Here is a 20,745-nt window from a genome sequence, read left to right as displayed (position 1 = left end):
TGTGACTCTTGCAGGTGCTGTATCCAATCTTAGATGTGAAGAGGCAGACTGAGTACTGGCGTTCATCATCTCTGTGGCAGTCTCTCTACCATCCCATTCCCCTTTCCCCCTCCGGGGTACTCAGCACGAAGGATTAATATTCGTTGTGAGTAGCTGGGGTCTGGACTGAGGAGTTATCTTCTGCTTCTGAGGAAATCGAATTGAAGTATCCTGACACCGGGGCTCCACTATGGACCCCGGGTACTGCCAAACCAGCTCTCTGGGGTTTTCTCTGCATCTACCGCTGCTGCCACCCCACAGACAGGGTTCTGCCCTCCTGGGGTTTGGAAATAGGTGTTAAAGGCTGGGGAGGGGTAGCCTCTCCCAGCCTCTGGATTTCTTTGAAGAGCACATATGGTGCCCTCTTTGCATAAGCCAGTCTACACCAGTTTAGGGAACCCCCAGTCCCTGCTCTGGCATGAAACTGTACAAAGGAAAAGGAAGTGACCACTCCCCTGCCCATCACCACCCCAGGGGTGTTGCCCAGAGCTCCTCCAGTGTGTCCCAGACCTCTGCCATCTTGGATCCAGAGGTGTGAGGGCACTCTGGAGGCCTCTGAGTGGCCAGTGCCAGCAGCCGATGTCAGCGACCCCTCCTGATAGGTGCACACCTGACTAGGTGGCCAATCCTCCTCTGAGGGCTATTTAGGGTCTCTCCTGTGGGCTTTTCCACAGATAACGACTTGCAAGAATTCACCAGAGTTCCTCTGCACCACTCTCTTTGACTTCTGCCAAGGATCGACTGCTGACTGCTCCAGGACGGCTGCAAAACTGCAACAAGGTAGCAAGAAGACTACCAGCAACATTGTAACGCCTAATTCTGCCGGCTTTCTCGACAGTTTCCTTGTGGTGCATGCTTTGGGGGCTGCCTGCCTTCATCCTGCACTGGAAGCCAGGAAGAAATCTCCTGTGGGTCTACGGAAACTCCCCCCTGCCTCAGCAGGCATCAAACTTCAGCGTCACTGGTACTCTGGGACCCCTTTCATCCTGACGAGCGTGGCCCCTGCAACACAGGTGGTGGACCCAAGTGGCCCAGACTGTCCAGTGGTCCAACTATCCAAATTTGGACAAGGTAAGCCCTTGCCTCCCCTCTCCAGACAGTAATCCTGTGCACTGCGTGAACTGCAGCTACAAGGGCTTCTGTGCACATTTCAATGAAATCCTGCTTGCACAGCCAAGCCTAGGTCCCCAGCACTCTGTCCTATGCTCAGCTCCCTGAGCTGACCTCCGGTGTCGTGGGACCCTCTTTTGCAGTGTTGAGCTGACCGCTGTGTTCAGACTTCTTGAACCCGTGTTCAAGGACTTCTGCTGGTGCTACCTTCTTGTCCAGGGGCTCTCTACGTTGCTGAGGGCCCCCTCTGTCTCCTCTCCCAAGTGGCGACATCCTGGTCCTTCCTGGGCCTGGGCAGCACCCTTTTTCTTCAACCATGACTCTTGCAGCTAGCAAAGCTTGTTTGCAGTATTTTGCCAAGGAAACAACTCTGCATCCTCCAGCACTCTGTGGGACATCTTCTGCACGTAGGAGAAGTTCCTAGCACCTTTCATTGTTGCAGAATCTTCAGCTTCTTCCATCCAGAGGCAGCCATTTTGCACCTTCCTCCGGGGTTTAGTGGGCTCCTGCCCCCCCCGGACTCTTTCGCAACTCTTGGACTTGGTCCCCTTCCTTTGCAGGTCCTCAGGTCCAGAAATCCGTCTTCAGTGGTTTGCAGTCTGTTGTAGTCTTTGCAAAATCCTCTATCGTGAGTTTAGTGTGTTTCTGGGGAAATAGTAGTACTTTACTCCTACTTTCCAGGGTCTTGGGGTGGAGTATCTTGGACACCCTTAGTGTTCTCTTACACTCCCAGCGACCCTCTACACACTACACTAGCCTAGGGGTCCACTCGTGGTTCGCATTCCACTTTCTTAGTATATGGTTTGTGTTGCCCCTAGGCCTATTGCATCCTATTGTATTCTACAGTGTTTGCACTACTTTATGACTGTTTTACTTACCTGATTTTGGTTTGTGTGTATATTTTGTGTATTTTACTTACCTCCTAAGGGAGTATATCCTCTGAGATATTTTTGGCACATTGTCACTAAAATAAAGTACCTTTATTTTTAGTAACCTTGAGTATTGTCTTTCTTATGATATAGTACTTGTATGATGTAAGTGGTATAGTAGGAGCTTTGCATGTCTCCTAGTTCAGCCTAAGCTGCTCTGCTATAGCTACCTCTATCAGCCTAAGCTGCTAGAACATTACTAATCAACTAATAAGGGATAACTGGACCTGGCACAAGGTGTAAGTACCATTGGTACCCACTATAAGCCAGGCCAGCCTCCTACAATCAGCCAGTGTAGTGTACCAGTCCACAGCAATAAGCCACCCATAAACATCTGACTAGGCATAGAAAACTGAAGAGATCAGCCACATGCCGATGGAGGACTTTAATTTACTGCAGGTCCAGACTAGCTGCATACTACAGCTGCTTCTTGACATCACACAATGGCAATCAGATATGGAATAGTATGAGCAAAGTCGATACCAGGAGATCTCTCCACATTTCTTCCTTTGGCTTATGCCTGCTCAGGACCATAAAGTTTAAACAAAGTATATCTGAATGGACAACCTCGTGCAGTAATCAGCTAAGTGGACTAAGAACGTAAGAAATGCCAAAAAGGGCCTTGCAGAGCAGCTCAAAACCTACAGCTTACTGAAAACTATAAGCTGCACGCCTGTCTCTCACACTTCTTCATACATCACACTGCCAAGCGCTGCACCCTATAACATGATAACCGCATACTGATGGTCCTCATGCACAGCACAGAAACGCTTTGCTTAATGGACAAGAAAAAAGTCAACAGCCATATACCCTATGTGGTGTAGCATGCTACCCATGTAGGCAAGCACAGCAGCGCCCCATTTAAGGTTAATACGTGCTAGATAAATACTGCAAATCAATACAAATACTACAACATACAAAAATAAATGCAAATAATGTTGCTTGTTATAACACTTGCAGCTCTCCAGGCGACAGCGCCTGGTGTGCCCATAGGTGTGCATCTTGTACACACCAAAAAGTATGAAAACATTCACATTTTACTCTCCCCCCTCTCTGGCATAGCAATACTACAGGGAGTGCAGAATTATTAGGCAAATGAGTATTTTGACCACATCATCCTCTTTATGCATGTTGTCTTACTCCAAGCTGTATAGGCTCGAAAGCCTACTACCAATTAAGCATATTAGGTGATGTGCATCTCTGTAATGAGAAGGGGTGTGGTCTAATGACATCAACACCCTATATCAGGTGTGCATAATTATTAGGCAACTTCCTTTCCTTTGGCAAAATGGGTCAAAAGAAGGACTTGACAGGCTCAGAAAAGTCAAAAATAGTGAGATATCTTGCAGAGGGATGCAGCACTCTTAAAATTGCAAAGCTTCTGAAGCGTGATCATCGAACAATCAAGCGTTTCATTCAAAATAGTCAACAGGGTCGCAAGAAGCGTGTGGAAAAACCAAGGCGCAAAATAACTGCCCATGAACTGAGAAAAGTCAAGCGTGCAGCTGCCACGATGCCACTTGCCACCAGTTTGGCCATATTTCAGAGCTGCAACATCACTGGAGTGCCCAAAAGCACAAGGTGTGCAATACTCAGAGACATGGCCAAGGTAAGAAAGGCTGAAAGACGACCACCACTGAACAAGACACACAAGCTGAAACGTCAAGACTGGGCCAAGAAATATCTCAAGACTGATTTTTATAAGGTTTTATGGACTGATGAAATGAGAGTGAGTCTTGATGGGCCAGATGGATGGGCCCGTGGCTGGATTGGTAAAGGGCAGAGAGCTCCAGTCCGACTCAGATGCCAGCAAGGTGGAGGTGGAGTACTGGTTTGGGCTGGTATCATCAAAGATGAGCTTGTGGGGCCTTTTCGGGTTGAGGATGGAGTCAAGCTCAACTCCCAGTCCTACTGCCAGTTCCTGGAAGACACCTTCTTCAAGCAGTGGTACAGGAAGAAGTCTGCATCCTTCAAGAAAAACATGATTTTCATGCAGGACAATGCTCCATCACACGCGTCCAAGTACTCCACAGCGTGGCTGGCAAGAAAGGGTATAAAAGAAGGAAATCTAATGACATGGCCTCCTTGTTCACCTGATCTGAACCCCATTGAGAACCTGTGGTCCATCATCAAATGTGAGATTTACAAGGAGGGAAAACAGTACACCTCTCTGAACAGTGTCTGGGAGGCTGTGGTTGCTGCTACACGCAATGTTGATGGTGAACAGATCAAAACACTGACAGAATCCATGGATGGCAGGCTTTTGAGTGTCCTTGCAAAGAAAGGTGGCTATATTGGTCACTGATTTGTTTTTGTTTTGTTTTTGAATGTCAGAAATGTATATTTGTGAATGTTGAGATGTTATATTGGTTTCACTGGTAATAATAAATAATTGAAATGGGTATATATTTTTTTTTGTTAAGTTGCCTAATAATTATGCACAGTAATAGTCACCTGCACACACAGATATCCCCCTAACATAGCTAAAACTAAAAACAAACTAAAAACTACTTCCAAAAATATTCAGCTTTGATATTAATGAGTTTTTTGGGTTCATTGAGAACATGGTTGTTGTTCAATAATAAAATTAATCCTCAAAAATACAACTTGCCTAATAATTCTGCACTCCCTGTACTTATGCCCATAGTTATACATCTTTCAGTGCCTCCCAAACATAGCCATATTTCTATGCTCTTCCTCGGAAGACAAACGTGAGATATTCAAATTCACCCCATATACTAGAGGGAAGGATCATTTCTATTCCAACTTTCAGTCCTACTATATGTAAACAAAGATAGGTGGAACCATTATTAAGGCTAGTCGGACACTCATTTGTAGAAAAACATTTCTACCTTAATGTTTCGTCTTATTCATCGCTAGTGATGCTGTATGTACACAGTACTTTTTTAAACTGCTAAAATATTTGAATAAACTATTAATAAAACTACAAGGTATAGCTTAACAGAACATTGCTGCAGGAGCCCAGAAGAGACGACTCACTAGGAATTACACTAGCCCCGAAATAGAATACAATCAGTGCCAAAGTCAATAAGTGGGACTTTAAAATGGCAATAAAATGAACACGTATTTACAAATGAGCTGTATGCACAAATTCTATTTATCACACTACAGCTTCCACTACTGATATTGCCAACAAAAGGAATACACGTTTTTACAAATAAGCTGTATGCACAAATTGTATTCATCATACTACAGCTTCCACTACTCACAGTGACAATGCTAGAAGATAAAATATCAAAAGGGGTTGTTTTCTGTATAGAATACATTTATGTGATACAGCACTGAAGGTGATCAACAGCATGATGATTAGGGGCTTGATTTAGAGTCTGAAGGATGGGTCACTGTGGCCTACAAGTGACGTATATCCTGTGTGCCATGTTACAAGTGAATTATATCCTATGACACATGTAGTAAGAAGGACACGATAACTGTAAACTTTGTTTGAGAGAAGCTCTAAATAAGCTCCTAGGTGTATTTTTCGGATGTTAAATAGTCCCACATGCATTCCCAATTCAAGCACTTCCAGGTAGGCGATACAACACACAAAACAGCCAAAAGGAAGAAGTGCAAAAGCAACACACCTCTGGGTGAAGTCAAAGTCCATTAAGGGCCTGATTATGAGTTAGGCAGAATGGCATGTGGAGATTACCAGGGGCTGGAATTAGCACTACTGGTAGGCATTTTTGCATACAATTCTGCCTATTATGAGTTAGACCCCTCAAAATGAAAAATAACTATGTGGACATGTAATTACTGCAGAGAATTCCACACAGTCCTCACTATAATGAGGGGTTTAACTCTCCTATTTACTACCTGTCTGAGCAATGACTTCTTGTAAGACAGGGATGGAGAGAGTTGTAGGTTTCAGAAAATGGTTATCTAGTTGGCAGAGATATGCACCCTGGCCAAGTAGAGATCACAGTCCTAGTCAGGGTTAGTCAGTTACACATGATAAATAAACCTGTGCACACCCTCTGGTAGCTTGGAATAGGGCAGGCAGGCTTAATTTTGGAGGCAATGTGTAAAGTGTATGTGAAACATTTAAAACATTAAAACAGTGACAACACCACACAAAAAGATACCACACCTGATTAGAATAATAGAGCTTAATTTAATGAACAAAACAAGACCAAAATGCAAAAATCCACTAAGTAGAAGTCGAGATATGGATTTTTAAAGATTAAAATGAAATATAGTGCTTAAAAGCATAAAATGCTAACCGGGGCTATCTGGACGTGCTAGACCGGGTGGAATCTGAAAGGTTAGGCCGACCAGGATGGAGTGCGGGTCAGATACAGCGACCAACCTTGTCCTGCTGAAAAAGTACCTGCCGTCGATGGGGCCCAATGAAGAGAAGGCAATGTGTTGGCATCAATCCCCCCAGATGTAGGCATGCATCCGTTATGAGCTGCACAATCCAAGAATGCATCAGCAGCAGTTTCTTAGAGACGTAGGTAATGCGTCATTATCGAGCCGCGTAGCTGGCCATGCAATGTCTTTATCCTCAGAGACGATGTGTTGGCATCAAGAGGAGATGCATCGGTTCCGACTGGCGCATGGAGATCGATGCATAGACTTTGCATTTGCAGCACTTTATACCCATTTCCAAGGGCTGAGGACAGGACTGCACCACTTGGCAGGGCAAGACCAATTCCTAGTGCTGTTGCAGGATGAAGTGGAGTCTTTTGTGTTCCTAAGACTTCAGAACAGGAGGCACGCCAACAAGCCCTTGGAGTCACTTTGGATCTGGGGGTGTTAGAGACTCAGGTCCAGTCCTTCTCACACCCAGGCAAGGAGGGCAGCAGGGTAAGCACAGCACAGCAAAGTCAACAGAGTCCAGCAGAATGACAGTCCCTTCTGCAGCACAGCAGTCCTTCTTCCTGGCCGAATGCCCTCAGTTCCAGAAGTGTACTGAATTGGAGGTGTCAGAAGTCCATTTTGTATATCCAGTAGTGCTTTATAAGTGAGGGAAACTTCAAAGAGAGGCATTTGAAGTGCTCAGAAGTGCACAGACTCCCTGCCCTGGCTCCAGACTCACTACAGGTGACTATGCAGCCCTTTGTGTGGAATCAGAACACAGCCCATTCAGGTGGGTCAGTTTCCTCCCTCCCATCCTGCCCAGGATGGGCCATCAGGTTGTTGATGATTCATCAGTCACACCTAAACTCCTTCTGTGTGTGGCTGTCTGAAGGGAATGTACAGGAGCCCTGCTGTCACCCACCCAGACGTGCAGTCTGGGACAGGCTGAAGGCACTAAATGATTTAAGGTAATAAAAAGGCTAACTTTCAAAAAGTGGCATTTTCAGAAGTACAATTTAAAATCAGACTTTGCCAGCAGTTGTGATTTTAAATAGTGATTCCAGCGACACCAAACTTGGGGTCCCATCTCTTCCCAACTGGAAATTACACTTATAAAATTTAATAAGGTAATCCCAATATTAACGTATGGGAGGGATAGACCTGGCAGACATGAAAAACAAATTTATTAGTTTTTCACTACCTGGACATGTAAAACTTAAAAGTACATGTCGAACATTTTAAGAACATGGCAGTTTAAAACTGCACCCACAGGTTCTGCAATGGCAGGCCTGTGTCATGTTTAAAAGGCTACTGAAGTGGGCGGCACAATCAATGCTGCAGGCCCACCAACAGCATTTAATTTACAGTCCCTGGGAACATGTAGTGCTCTTTGATAGGGATTCATAAGTAAATTAAATATGCCAACTGTGGAACCTAGCTATTTAAATCTGTCTTTTGCTATACATATTTGCTGGGGTGGATCATCTAGTTCTATCTCCAATCCAGTTGGGTAGAGACCTGATTTATCTCAGTTTATAGTGTATCCAGCATAGGACCCGTAGCCTTTAAACACCTGTAATATCGCCAGGATGGTCTCTCTGGGGTGGGTGACATAGAGGAGGATATCATCTGCATATAATGAAATCCTCTTGTCTTTGTCAGATTCCTCCTCTGCTCGAAAGCCTCTGATTTATGGGTGGGTTAGAATCAGACATGCTAGTGGTTCCAAGATCAGGGCAAACAGAGGGCAGCCCTACCTGGTGCCAAGCCCTATTGTAAATTCAGTTGACTAGACACCATTTACCCTACCCGCTGCCACAGGGCCCCTATAAAGCAGTGTAATCCATTCTTGAAATTTATGGCCAAATATATATTTGTTCAGCACCTGCATCAGGAAGGGCCAGTGGGCAGCATTAAATGCTTTCTGAGCATCCATGGTGACAAAAACATGTGGATCCTTCAGAGTTCGGACTGTCTCCAGCCAGTTGTAAAGCCTATGCAGATTTAGGGCCTCATTATGACCCTGGCGGTAGAGAACCGCCAGGGCCAACGGGGGCGGGAGCACCTCCGACAGGCCGGCGGTGCTCCCTTGGGCATTCTGACCGCGGCGCTTTGGCCGCGGTCAGAAAGGGAAAACCGGCGGTCTCCCGCCGGTTTTCCACTGCCCCTAAGAATCCTCCAAGGCGGCGCAGCTCGCTGCGCCGCCGAGGGGATTCTGACAATCCTTACCGCCATCCTGTTCCTGGCGGCTCGCCCGCCAGGAACAGGATGGCGGTAAGGATTGTCGTGGGGCCCCTGGGGGCCCCTGCAGTGCCCATGCCAATGGCATGGGCACTGCAGGGGCCCCCGTAAGAGGGCCCCACTAGTATTTCACTGTCTGCGTAGCAGACAGTGAAATACGCGACGGGTGCAGTAGCACCCGTCGCACCTTCCCACTCCGCCGGCTCGATTACGAGCCGGCATCCTCGTGGGAAGGGAGTTTTTCCCTGGGCTGGCGGGCGGTCTTTTGGAGACCGCCCGCCAGCCCAGGGAAAAACTCATAATACCCTCCGCGGTCTTCTGACCGCGGAGCGGTATTATGGAGGGCGGCATCCTGGCGGGCGGCCTCCGCCGCCCGCCAGGGTCGTAATGAGGCCCAAAGTCTGGTAGACAGTTTTGGCATAAAGCCTGATTGGTCTTTGTGGACCAAAAGGGCAATGACCCTCAAAAATCTTGTGACCAATATTATTGCAAGTATTTTAGTTTCTACATTCAGGAGCGATTGGGTGATAGGAACCACAGCTTACAGTTGGTTTCCCTGATTTGTGTAAACCAATATTGTGACATTCTGCAGGTCCGGGGGGAATCTCCCCTCCTGTTTGGCCTCTTTATAGAGTTGCAGCAGATGGCGAGTAAGAAGTCGAGCATTACACTTGAAAAATTCAGCCAGTATCCTGTTGAGCCCGGAGACCTTACCTGTCTTAAATTGAGTAATAGCTGTTAATCTCCGAGGGGGAAATATCTTTCCAGTCATCAGGCAGAAGACTCAGCATTTGGATTGCTGCCAAATAGGTCTCTATTTGCGAAGCTTCAGCTATTGGTCTAGCCTCGTAGAAGTCTTATAATAATTACCAAATGCCTGGGCTATCTATCCCTGCCTCAGTGCTGTGCACAGTACAATCCTCATCTATAATGCTATGAACCCAGCGAGAGTCCATCTATCTTCGTCCCAGCCAGGCTAGCATCTTATCAGCCTTTTCTCCTACATCTTAAAGTTTGTGTTATGACACCGGGATTTGGGTTCTCATCTCCCTATCTACAAGGGAACAATATTCCTCTCGAGGATTGCCATGGTGCGAAGAGTCTGAGGTTCCATTTCAGGACCTACACTCTCCTCAAGAACCATCAGTTTTTTCTCGATATTTTCCATTTCTTTTGTTTCCTTTTTTCTTTTATATGCAATATTTTGCGTTCTAGCTCTAATCACTGTTTAGTATGCTTCTAACAACACAACTGCAGAGTTCACCGAGTTTTTATTTTCTTCACAGTATAGCTCTGTGACAACCCTAAGTTCTTTCAGGACCTGTGGGTCTCGCAGTTCCCATGCATTTAACCTCCATCTCGTGCTGGGACGTTGGGGTTTGTTTCCCATCCGAATCAAGAATGGCAAGTGATCTGATATCCATCTAGCCATGTACTCAGCTATAGCTATTTCTCTTAACTTTCCAGCTTGGGAAAACATATAATCAAGCCTGTAGAAGACCCTCTGGGTGCCTGAGAAGTAGGAGTATTTCCAGCTATCAGGGCTGCATTAACGCCATAGATCGGAAAGCCCCAGTGTGTTTGCGAAACTGGCTAGGGGCGTTTCTCGCGACGTGTGTGGTGTGGACCCCGATCTATCTAGCCTTGGGAGCATAACATCGTTGAAATCTTCCCCCACTATGTGCAAAGAAGAGTAATTGCTCGGTAATATCTCAGTCACCTTCTCTAGGGTGGTCAGATAGAAACGTGGGGGGGGCATATACACTGAGTGACACATCTCTCCTGCCCCACATGCCCCATACTGGCACATATCTCCCATCAGGATCTGTCCATTGTTTGTGGGTGTGAAAGTGGGCAGTTTTCCTAATTAGGATCGCTAGTCCTCAGAAGCCTGAGGCACAATTGGCTTGTGCTACAGTGGTGCATGACCCCATATTGAGCAAGCGTCTACGGAATCCATCAAATTATTTTCCTGATGTAGATGGAGACCAACCCTTGTTTTACCTTATAACCTAAGCCATTTACATTGCAAGACAGAATGGAGGTCACCTCCAGCTCTAGTCCCCCACTTGCTGCCATCTCTGTATTTTGGTTGTGTCTTCCCACCCATATTCTAACCTAAATAGGCGTATCACTGTTATAATTTTCATAAATCTTGCAGTTAAATAACAATGTCTCATATTAACATTTCACTTCAAACATTCCTTTCCTCTACCCCTGCCCTCGTACATCTTCCCTTCCATGTCTGCCAGACAACTACGTCACGGATAGGCCAGTGAGGTCTGTACCCTCCACCCACGTAAACACCCCAAATATGCACTTACAAACTCAAATGTTATCAATTGTTTACTCTCACTTTTCACTCACAGACCCCCCTCACTCTTAGACCAAAACATTCTGCTCTTTTTCGTCCCACTCAAAACTCTTAAATCATTGTAAAACATGAACGAAAAAATAGGGACAGGTAAATGAGGCAGAACGGGGGCGGGAATGGGAAGGAAGCAGGGAGGAGGGCGAGGAACAGAGAAAGGGAAGAAAAGGGAAAGGAGGAGATATAGGAGGGGTGGGGACAGGGTAGAGAAAAAGAGTTCTGCTATTAGAAAGAAGTTTGGTGAACAGTCTGTTTTCTTGTATTCAGTACACACAGTCTCCTTGAGGATTCTCTCTGGGGCCCAGGTCTCCCTCCTGTTACTCCATCTAGCCACTTGTTGAGATCTCCCTGTCTCTCAGCAGGCTACACTAAGGTCTGGATCTTCTCAAGCAATGAGTTTCTGATTAGTGGATACTGTTGTCTCGCCTGAGCCTTGACTCTGTGGTCTCTCCCCTCCTCAGAAGGAGGGTCCTCTTCTCCATCTGTTCTGGACTTATGAGTGGCTGGTCGCCACTGGTAATCCTCAGAGTCGTAGAATGTCTTCTGTCTTTCCTGCAGTCTTCTAAGCGACCGAGACTGACCTTTCTCTTTCCAGGGTGCATTTTCCTTCTTTGTTGAGTGTCTCAGAGCTTGGGTCGAGCTCCCAAGCATCTCTTGTCTGTGCGATCCGTTTCCTTACTTTGATGCGGTTGCAGGCATGGTCTTTCCTCCAGCCAGTTCCTGGTTTCTTTGAGTGTATTAAAGAAGTGTGACTTGTTCTCATAGATCACTTTCAACTTGGCTCGGAAGAGTAGCATATATGGTATCTGTGGCAGTTGGAGGTTAGCTTTAGCACAGTCAAATGTACATCGCTTTTTCTGGACTCTGGTATGGCCTGGAAAGATCATAATTTGAGTGGAGCCATTCTTGAGGTCGCCCAGTTTGCTCACGTCCCGGAGCATCATGTAGTAGTCTTGAAAATTAAAGAGATGGAGAATGCTATTCGGGTGCCCCTTGTGGTGGCTGAGCCGTCAACGCCTGATGTATTTGTTCGAGGAAAGAACAGATGGAGAAATTTTCTTCTCTGAAGTTTGTTTTGAGCCATTCCACAAGAAAGAGTATCTCATCAGTTCCCTACACTCCTTCCGGTAAGCCAATAATTCAAAGGTTATTGCACTGTGCATGATTTTCAGCATCATCAACCCTCCAGAGGAGATCTTTTGTGACTGCCTGCATTTCCTTAATGTCTATTTTTATGGTTTCTGTAGTGGCTTCCATCTCTGTCACTTGCCACTCAACCTTTGTCACTGGTTCTGCAACATTTCGGAGGGCCTGTCGAAGGAGCAACACTTCCGGGCGTATCTCTCCCAGTTTAACTTCCAGGGTTGTTCTGGATTGCTCAATCACGATTAGGAGGGCCAAGTTATCAGGTAATTCTGAAGGAGTTTCTGGGTCTCGGTTATGGTCTATCGTTTTGGCGTACTTATCTATTTTCCTTTGACAGGGAGGATGTTGCTCTTTGTCTTTCGCCATTTTACATGTATTTTCTCAGTGTGTAGTGTTGACAAGGATGGGAGTGTAGCGCAGAGCAGGGTGGGGGGCGGGTACCCAAGTTCACAGGTCACTGCCTCCTTCCTAACCTCTTTCCCCAAGGACCATGGATGCGGGTATCTCCAGATGTTTGCACCTATGTGGTGTGATCAATATATTTGTTGCTAGCTCAAAAGGCACGATCATCAGCATCCGATCATGTGATTCTGGATGAGGTCAGTTGCAAAATGGCTCTTAGATACGTTGCGCTGTACGGCGATCAGTCCCTACTCACTCTTGCACTGGGAGCTCCCATCCAAGTGTAGTCTGTCTCAGGGCCGGTTGCCTCAGATGGGGTATTGCTCTCTGTTCACTCCTCAGCACAGGAACAATTGCCCGATTGTTATGGGCCGGGAAACCCCACCCAGCAAGTCAAAAAATTCCAGATAACTTTATAGCCCGGTGGACACTTTGTCTCTACTGCACTTCCAAGTTTTAAGAGGAGTAGAAACAGTCCCCACCATCCAAGGCGACGCTCCACTCTCTTCCCCCAGTACCATGCTGCCAATCCCAGGGAGGGGGAGAAAAACGGGGATGAAAGAGATTTCAGGCCCCCACTTCTTTCACAGTGCCCTTCTCATGGCTGGACGTTGTCCTCACCTTTCTGTTGCTGGGGAGCTCACCACGACTTAGGAAATCGGATTCGCTGCCATTCTCCGACATCCACTGCCTCACAGGTATGGCTCCGAGCTGCCCTGCCTCGCGCCACACATGCCGCATCCTCAGTGCAGACCTGTCGTATTTCTTTTATGTGGGTAAAGAGAATCGGCCTCTGGCAGCAGGGACAATGTGGTCCGTCAGTAGTATCTTGCAGGGTACAGAAACGTTCTGCGTCTCAGCCTCTACGGCTCTTTAGTATCAGATTAAGGCCGCCACCATATTGTGTTAGCTGCCCACATTTTGCACGTCTCGCCTTTCTTGAAATAAAAGGCGATGGAATTATTTTTAAATGCCTTAGTTCCTTGGGTCTCTGTGCCTGGGACAGTTGGGCCGCATTCAGTGGGTATGGTGGAGTATTAGAATGCCGGATAATTTCAGGATTTCGTTAAGCTCCAGCTGAGCGCCGCGTTGGAGCATCTATTCCTCCATCTTGCTCATCAAATTCACTGCGAAGCGAAACCTAACAACAAGTGTTTTAAATGCGAACAATGATATTTTTTCAAAGTCAAGGGCCACTTTGTTTAAGGTTACTGTTATGGTTGTCTTGTAAAGATGTTACTTTAGAACTTAGAGATGCCATCTGGAATGAGGGAAGTGAAGTACTCTGGCCATGCGAGTTTGGAGTTTGCTGGCATGCTGTAAGTTTGTGGATCTGGAGTTGTACTTCACTTACAAAAAATATGCTTGGAAATATTCTGCAGTGTGCTGAGCCATTCATTATAACACTAGCAATGAGGATGGTATACAAAAATAAAGTTAGATATGAATATTGAGCAAAATTCAGCAATACCTATAGATAAGCTTACTAGATCACAATCCATCAGCCTAGGACAATGCTTTTAGTCAACTCTAATTTGGGATCCATACCCTCTCCAGGTATTATATGGCCAAGGACAGTGACATAGGGTACCCCAAATTTACAGTTCTCTTTCTTGAGAGTTAATCTTGCATCTTGTAGATTACTTAACTCTTGTCTTAAAATTCTGTGATGTTCAGCACTATTGTTCCCTGTTAACAAAACATCATCTTGGCAGAATAACACATTTTACCTTCAAGCACTTTCTTCATCACCCACTTAAAACAGGCAGCAGTATATGCCAAACCAAAAGGCATGCAAACTGAACCTACACTGAGCCTCACAAATGAAGTGAGATCCTAGTATTCAGCACACAGTGGCACTTGATGATAAGCTGAAGGCAAATAAATAACACTAAAAGGTTGTGCCCCGTTAAGTGTTAAGTGTATCTAAAATGTTGGGGGGAAGTTGCCAGTCTACCCAGATGTGTTTATTTGGATCACGTAGCTCTACATGCCTCCTTGTTTTGGCATTACCATTCTTGGGAGCCAAAACCACTGGAGCTAGCCACTCAGAGGAATCAATTTACTCTATCAACCCAAGCTTTAAAATCTTTTGCAATTCTTCTCCGAGTGCGCCTAGCCTTAAATTTGACACTTTCATTATTTTGTGCATAAATGGTGTTGCAGTCTTCTTTAAAATGATTTATGCCCAAACCCTTTTAATATGCCTAGTTGTTTGTTAAACACTTTGGGAAACTCTCACACCATCATGTTCCCCAAATCATGATTCAACAAGAAGTTCATTTGTTCAAATGTACCAGGATGCAAAGCCATTTCGGTGTCGGCTTGATGACCCAGACTGTCCCCAAATATGGTGACATAAACCTCCCAACAGTCCCTCTGTCTCAGAAAAGTATAGTATACCATAAATTTTTGCTTCTCCATAACCAATAGAAATAATATCAGGAGGAAACAATTCAATGTTGTCATTACCAAAATGTTTCTCAATTCCTACAAACATTCATTGTCTAGGGCTATCCTTAATCCAATATTGCCATTATCTCTCTACCACCTACACATATACCACATTCTGGCATAGAAATGGGATTCTCATCAACTACAGGAACCTTGTTTCATATGGAAAATAATTCCCAAATTTGTTTACAAAATGCACTTCTAGCAAAACAGCCTGTACTATTTGAGAAATTATGTTTACTCCACACCTGTAACATTTCGTCCGACCTTCCTTGCTATCTTTACTAACAAATGTAGTTTGACTATCATGAGATTGTCCCTCATCTCTCCATTTATCACATTTGCATTTCCCATCTTTTTTGATATTGTAAACCATTCCAGCTTTTCTGTCCCCCACCTCGCTGCGTACAACGCAGCAATGAGTATTTTCTTCAGTTAGTTCACATACTGGAGTCTTTAAGTCTTAAAAAAACTTTTTCTTCCCCTTCGGAATAACTCATTTCCTTTATCCAACTTGTAGTGTTTTCCATTCCTTCCACAATAGCCACTGCCTTTTTTAAATCAGGATTCTTAGCAAAAAAATGTCCTGTCGTTTCTGGATGTTAGTACACATGACTAATTGAGCCCTTATTAAGGAATCGGTTAAAACATCAAACTCACATGTACTCACCATCTCAAATTTACCTTGAGCTCTGTCACAAAATGTATGTCTTGCAATAACCACTTTTATCTTTGACTGGAAATGTTTTTTTTTAACCATTTCACAATAACTAACTGGATCACCTTCAGCATTCCCAATTGATATTGAATCAAAAATTTCATATACATTCCTCACCTCAGCACCTAGGTTATGTAGTAGAACTGCCTGTTTCCTAGCAACTGAAAACTTTTCTCCTTCGATAACAATGACGTCTAAATCAAATACATTGTTTCCATTATTTACTGGGTAATATAGGTATGCCATTCATTATATCAGTTATTTTATTACTGGTTATCATAATAACAAGGTCGCGACTTAACTGACTCAATTAGGATCGTATATTTATATAGGGCATTTTGGTTATTCCAATGTAACATATGTATACATTTTCCTGCCAGCCATATTAAATAAACTCTTTCGATGTTATAGAAAAGATGTGAAACCCCTTTGAGGTGATGGAGGCCAGGGAAATCCTGCATCAAGCTCACATTTCGATTTTAAAAAACACAGTTCATACATACAAGTTCTTTGCTTCACCTGAACTGTTTTTGATCCCCCTAATATTAGGTACAAATATTCATGGGTTTGAAGTTTTATGAAGAATCTTTATCGAGATCCTGGATGATTTTGTTTTTGACTGTTAAAACTAATGAGCATTGATAGCTCTGCAATTAGTAATTCACTGGGATATTAAATTGGAGTCAACAAAATTAATATTTCTAATTCTGAGGAAAAATTGCTGCATCATGCACATTTGAAATTGCCAAAAAGGCGCGAATAACCAATTACCAGCAATGGTTTCTCAGGCTCGCAGTCAGCATGAAGGGTTCCAGGTGAAATGGCATTGTTGATCCATCTGTTTTATTTCTTTTTTACTTCCTTAGGTAGATGAAAGTAACAGTGGGGCAAAGCCACTCTCAATGCCCACTTCATTTTCTATTCCTTTCCTATTTATATATATGCATATAAATGTATATCTATACTAACATATACCTAACCTATTATACTCACTTGTTATATTTCCAATGTTTTGCGTATGATTGTTTCCCCCAATGTTTTTTTCTGTTATGTTTTTCAGCCAAAATATTTTGGACGATGTAACTGCATGTCACCGCAGGTAGTGGAATATTGAGAATAATGCGAAAGAGTGAAGGGGTAGAAACTAAGCATGGTGTCAAATCGAACCACTCCAACATTTTGCACCAGAACAATCAAATAACATTGTACGATGTATTTATGATTCTTACCTGCAATAGTGTCTTTGAGGTAAACATGTTGTCCAATAGGCACCTGAAGAAAAACTCCCTCTGGAAGCAACAAGCAGAAAAGTTTGGTATTGTAGTTCACACTGGTTTTGGAAATCAGTTTGCATTTTCTGAAGAACAAACCTATCAAAAACATAAAAGCAGTAGTGAAAAAACGTCTCGTACAGTTTCATACCATGGAATACTTGGCTTCGTTATAAAACTGCTTCTACAGTAAGTAATATTAAGATGAAAATAAGGCAAAATAATTTTAAAATAGTTTGTCTCATGTAAGCAACATATTTCACACCCAGGACCCGTTTAATTTGCCAAATGGTGAAATAACGAGCCAATGTCATAAATCACATTTTATGTGAATAATAATCATGTTTCTTCGTGCTATCTATATTCACACTGAGGATACTACAGCCGTGATGGTGTGCTTCATCTTCGTTTCTCAGAGACCTAAAACCGTACATAAAGGAGTATATGAGTAAGTGGTAAATTGTTCAGGGTGTGTGGACTAAAAGCCTGGTTTGGAGTTTGGTGAATGTGGGGCATTCACCAATAAGTGGTTGATGTCCCTTCTAACTTTTTTAGACCCTCGTTACAAGTACAAATACAGATCCATGCTGCAACAGGAATTTGTATAGAAAGCAAAATTATTAGCTGGGTGACAATGTTCCCACCTTCATACTTTTCACCAGATGGTTTCCAGCAGGACAATCCTATGTAAATGTACAAGGGGAAAAGGCCTGTAAAAAGGCTTAACATGCAGAATTTAGTGTGTGAAAACCCATTCTGTATGATATGGCTCATTTTCCTACTGAAAACACAGAATATTAGTATTTAGGTCACGCTGGGGTAATGGTGTTTCCCACTAGTGGTAAATACCCCAGACTTTTCCTTTGCTCTTGTAATCTGGACCTTAGAGTGCATACGCATCAATACACTCTACATAGGAAGGGCAGACATCTATGGACTAATTGTTTACTGAAGTACAAAGTTCACACAAATCTATTGACTCATATATAATAGCGTTAAAAGTGTTAGAAACGTATTTTGAGAATTTCACTCCTCACTTGACACATATTAACTGGTTTCCAGCTGCTATTAAAAAAAAAAGTCCAGGCGAGTGTACCTGCTTTTAAAACCACACACTTGATGAAGCAGTTGACACTGCCTAGAGCACAGAGAGCTCTGAAAAATATCCTAAACGACTTATTAAAACACTTACATTCTCACAAGTATAAATGATTATAGTGGTGAAAAAAAAATCACAAGGCAGTAACAGTTACAACCAAAACAAACCAAACACAAGACCACTTCCTAGGAACAATTGCTTTAGATGCGGTTCAAATTTCCAAATATCCAACTTCAAAGGTTATCCTTCCCTTGGACAAGATTGTTGAAGGTGTGCAAGGTTGGCCAGTTTGGAAAAGTATGCAGGAGTGGTTAAACAGATTCAGTGATCAATAAGCTCAGCTGAAATGGAATATGGAGGTGATAAATTGAGTGAATTGACATTATCTGCTGAAGTAATGATATCCTTCACCCTACTCAGATGGGTTTCAGGCCACTTCACAGCACAAAATCAGCTATGATTGCAGTTACAGAACCCAAGAAGAGCCTTAATCAGGGGATTGCGACCGCGAGTGTCCTTCTTGACCTTAACGCAGCCTTTGACACAGTTAACCACAGCATAGTACTTCAGAGAATGAGGGGGATTGGAATCACCGGCAATGCACTGAGATGGATCTCCTCTGTTTTGGAGGGGAGATCATTCCAGGTTTTTGACCGATCGTTCTTCTCCAGCTGCGTCAAGAGCAGGTGCGGAGTACCTCAGGGCTCATCTCTTAGCCCTACATTGTTTAACATGTATATGTCCCCCCTGGCAGAAATAGTCAAGCAGTGTGGTCTGTCATTGGTGTCTTATGCTGACGACACCCAACTGGTCTTTTTATTATCGACCAACCCCAGCACCAATTGTTCATCACTGGGTCCCTGTCTGCAGGCAGTGTCAGGATGGATGTCTGATTGTAAGCTTAAGCTTAATGAAGTCAAGACGGAACTAATATTAGGATATAGCCCATCTCGAGGTCCTAACGCCCCTATTTTAGATTCCGTGGAGGATCTGCCCTCTCCTAAGGAACATATTAAGAGCCTGGGAGTTTGGCTTGACCCCCCGACTTACACTGGACTATCATGTCAATAAAATCTCCTTCAATTGCTTTGGTCTATTTAGGCTCTTGAGGAAGGCCTTCAAAATTCTTCCTTTCATTGCAAAGAGACTGATTATTCAGGCCTTTATTATTTCTCGGCTGGACTCCGGCAATGCTTTGTATCTTGGTTCCCCTAAATATGTGATAAAAAAAAGCTGCAGGTGGTGCAGAATGCAGCTGCCCGTCTCCTTCTAGACATAGCGAGACATTAATCAGCCAAAGCATGCTATCTCCTCTCTACACTGGCTTCCAGTGGAACAGCGCATAAAGTTTAAAACCTTGTGCTGTGACCACAGGTCACTATACAATAGGGGTCCTCCTCTCTTAAGGACTCTGGCCTTTTTCCATAAGCCCGTTAGATAGCTCAGGTCTTCGTCAGCAGCCCAAGTCTCCATCACCAGAGTAAAAAAATCGAATTGGGATGGAAGGTCTCTGGCCTATCTTGGAGCTAAGTTGTGGAATTCTCTCCCTCTTGAGCTTCGCCTTACCATTCATGAACTTACTTTTCGGCAATCACTAAAAACCTGGCTATTCAGAGCATAACCTTCAGACTCTGGTTTTACGTCTGTAACTAGCGCTGGGAGTCCTTTGGGTAGCCAAGCACTCTACAAGACTCTATAACATAACATCATCTGCTGAAGTAGAAGAGGTGGGCAGTATGCAAAACAGTGAGTTAGTTGATTACGGATCAAAGATCACTATTATTTCAATTGATTAGTACACATAGTTTTGGATGGGTAAGATGCTTTTACCACCCAATGTTGTAACACCACTTTTGACAGTAGGGAAATTGACCCCCTGGGTTACTTCTCGTCTGGTATAAGGGCAAGGTCTACATAGCGCACAAAGGTATTAAGGTGTTTGGATGATGGCACCAAGTTGATTTTGAAATGATAATTAGACCAGGCACTAAGCATCCTGTATCATTGGTACATTTGTTCAGATATTCCATGGTTACAGAAACTGTACTCATGTTTTGCAACAAAGTAGGGTAGATACAAAATGTCACTCACATTAACCAGGTAAAGGAGGAAGGCATTCTGGTAAAGCACACATTTTATAATGTACCATACAGTGCAAGAGATGAGATTTCCAAAATCAAAGATATGCAAAAAAAATGGCATAATTGAACCAGTGGATGCCACTCTCTGGTTATCTCCTGCTTTGTTAGCAAGAAAGCGATGAGGAGAATTACATCTGAATTGCAGACTTGAATAATGCTGTATGACCACCCAAATGTTTTTTTAAGTTAGATCTGCAAGTGGCATATAAGCAGGTGGAATAAGAGAAGGCAAAATTCTTGCGTTTTCAAAAACAAAGTCTGAACATTTTGAACAAGGTGCTATTAATGTTGCAGGACTATAGTGTTACTTTAAAGAGGAGAGAAAGGCAAGTTTTGTGTTAATTAAGTTGAATACCTAGAGAATGTGATGTCTGATAAAGGTGTTAAACCTAAATCTGGCTTGGTAGATGTTATCCTGAGAGCTCCCTGCCCTCAAAATAGCGACCAGTTTCCATTATTCTTTGGGGTATATCAATTTTATTCAAAAGTCATAAAACAATCTGA

The 20,745-nt window shown here is 43.8% G+C and overlaps 1 protein-coding gene across 2 annotated transcripts in view; it reads right to left on the bottom strand.

Moving 5' to 3' along the window:
- The window catches only part of CYB5R4 (cytochrome b5 reductase 4), a 1,010,997-nt gene that overhangs the window by 290,780 nt on the left and 699,472 nt on the right, over positions 1-20,745 (bottom strand). Inside the window, exon 11 of one of the 2 annotated variants that reach the window (XM_069235594.1) lies at positions 16,960-17,019. In XM_069235594.1, the coding sequence (XP_069091695.1) occupies positions 16,960-17,019 (60 nt within the window). Of the gene's footprint in view, positions 1-16,959; positions 17,101-20,745 lie in introns of both variants that reach the window. The other variant, XM_069235593.1, reaches the window with a different exon arrangement.

This window comes from Pleurodeles waltl, chromosome 5 (assembly GCF_031143425.1).
Source record: "Pleurodeles waltl isolate 20211129_DDA chromosome 5, aPleWal1.hap1.20221129, whole genome shotgun sequence".
Classification (NCBI taxonomy): domain Eukaryota; kingdom Metazoa; phylum Chordata; class Amphibia; order Caudata; family Salamandridae; genus Pleurodeles; species Pleurodeles waltl.
This window is presented reverse-complemented; position numbering and strand designations above follow the sequence as displayed.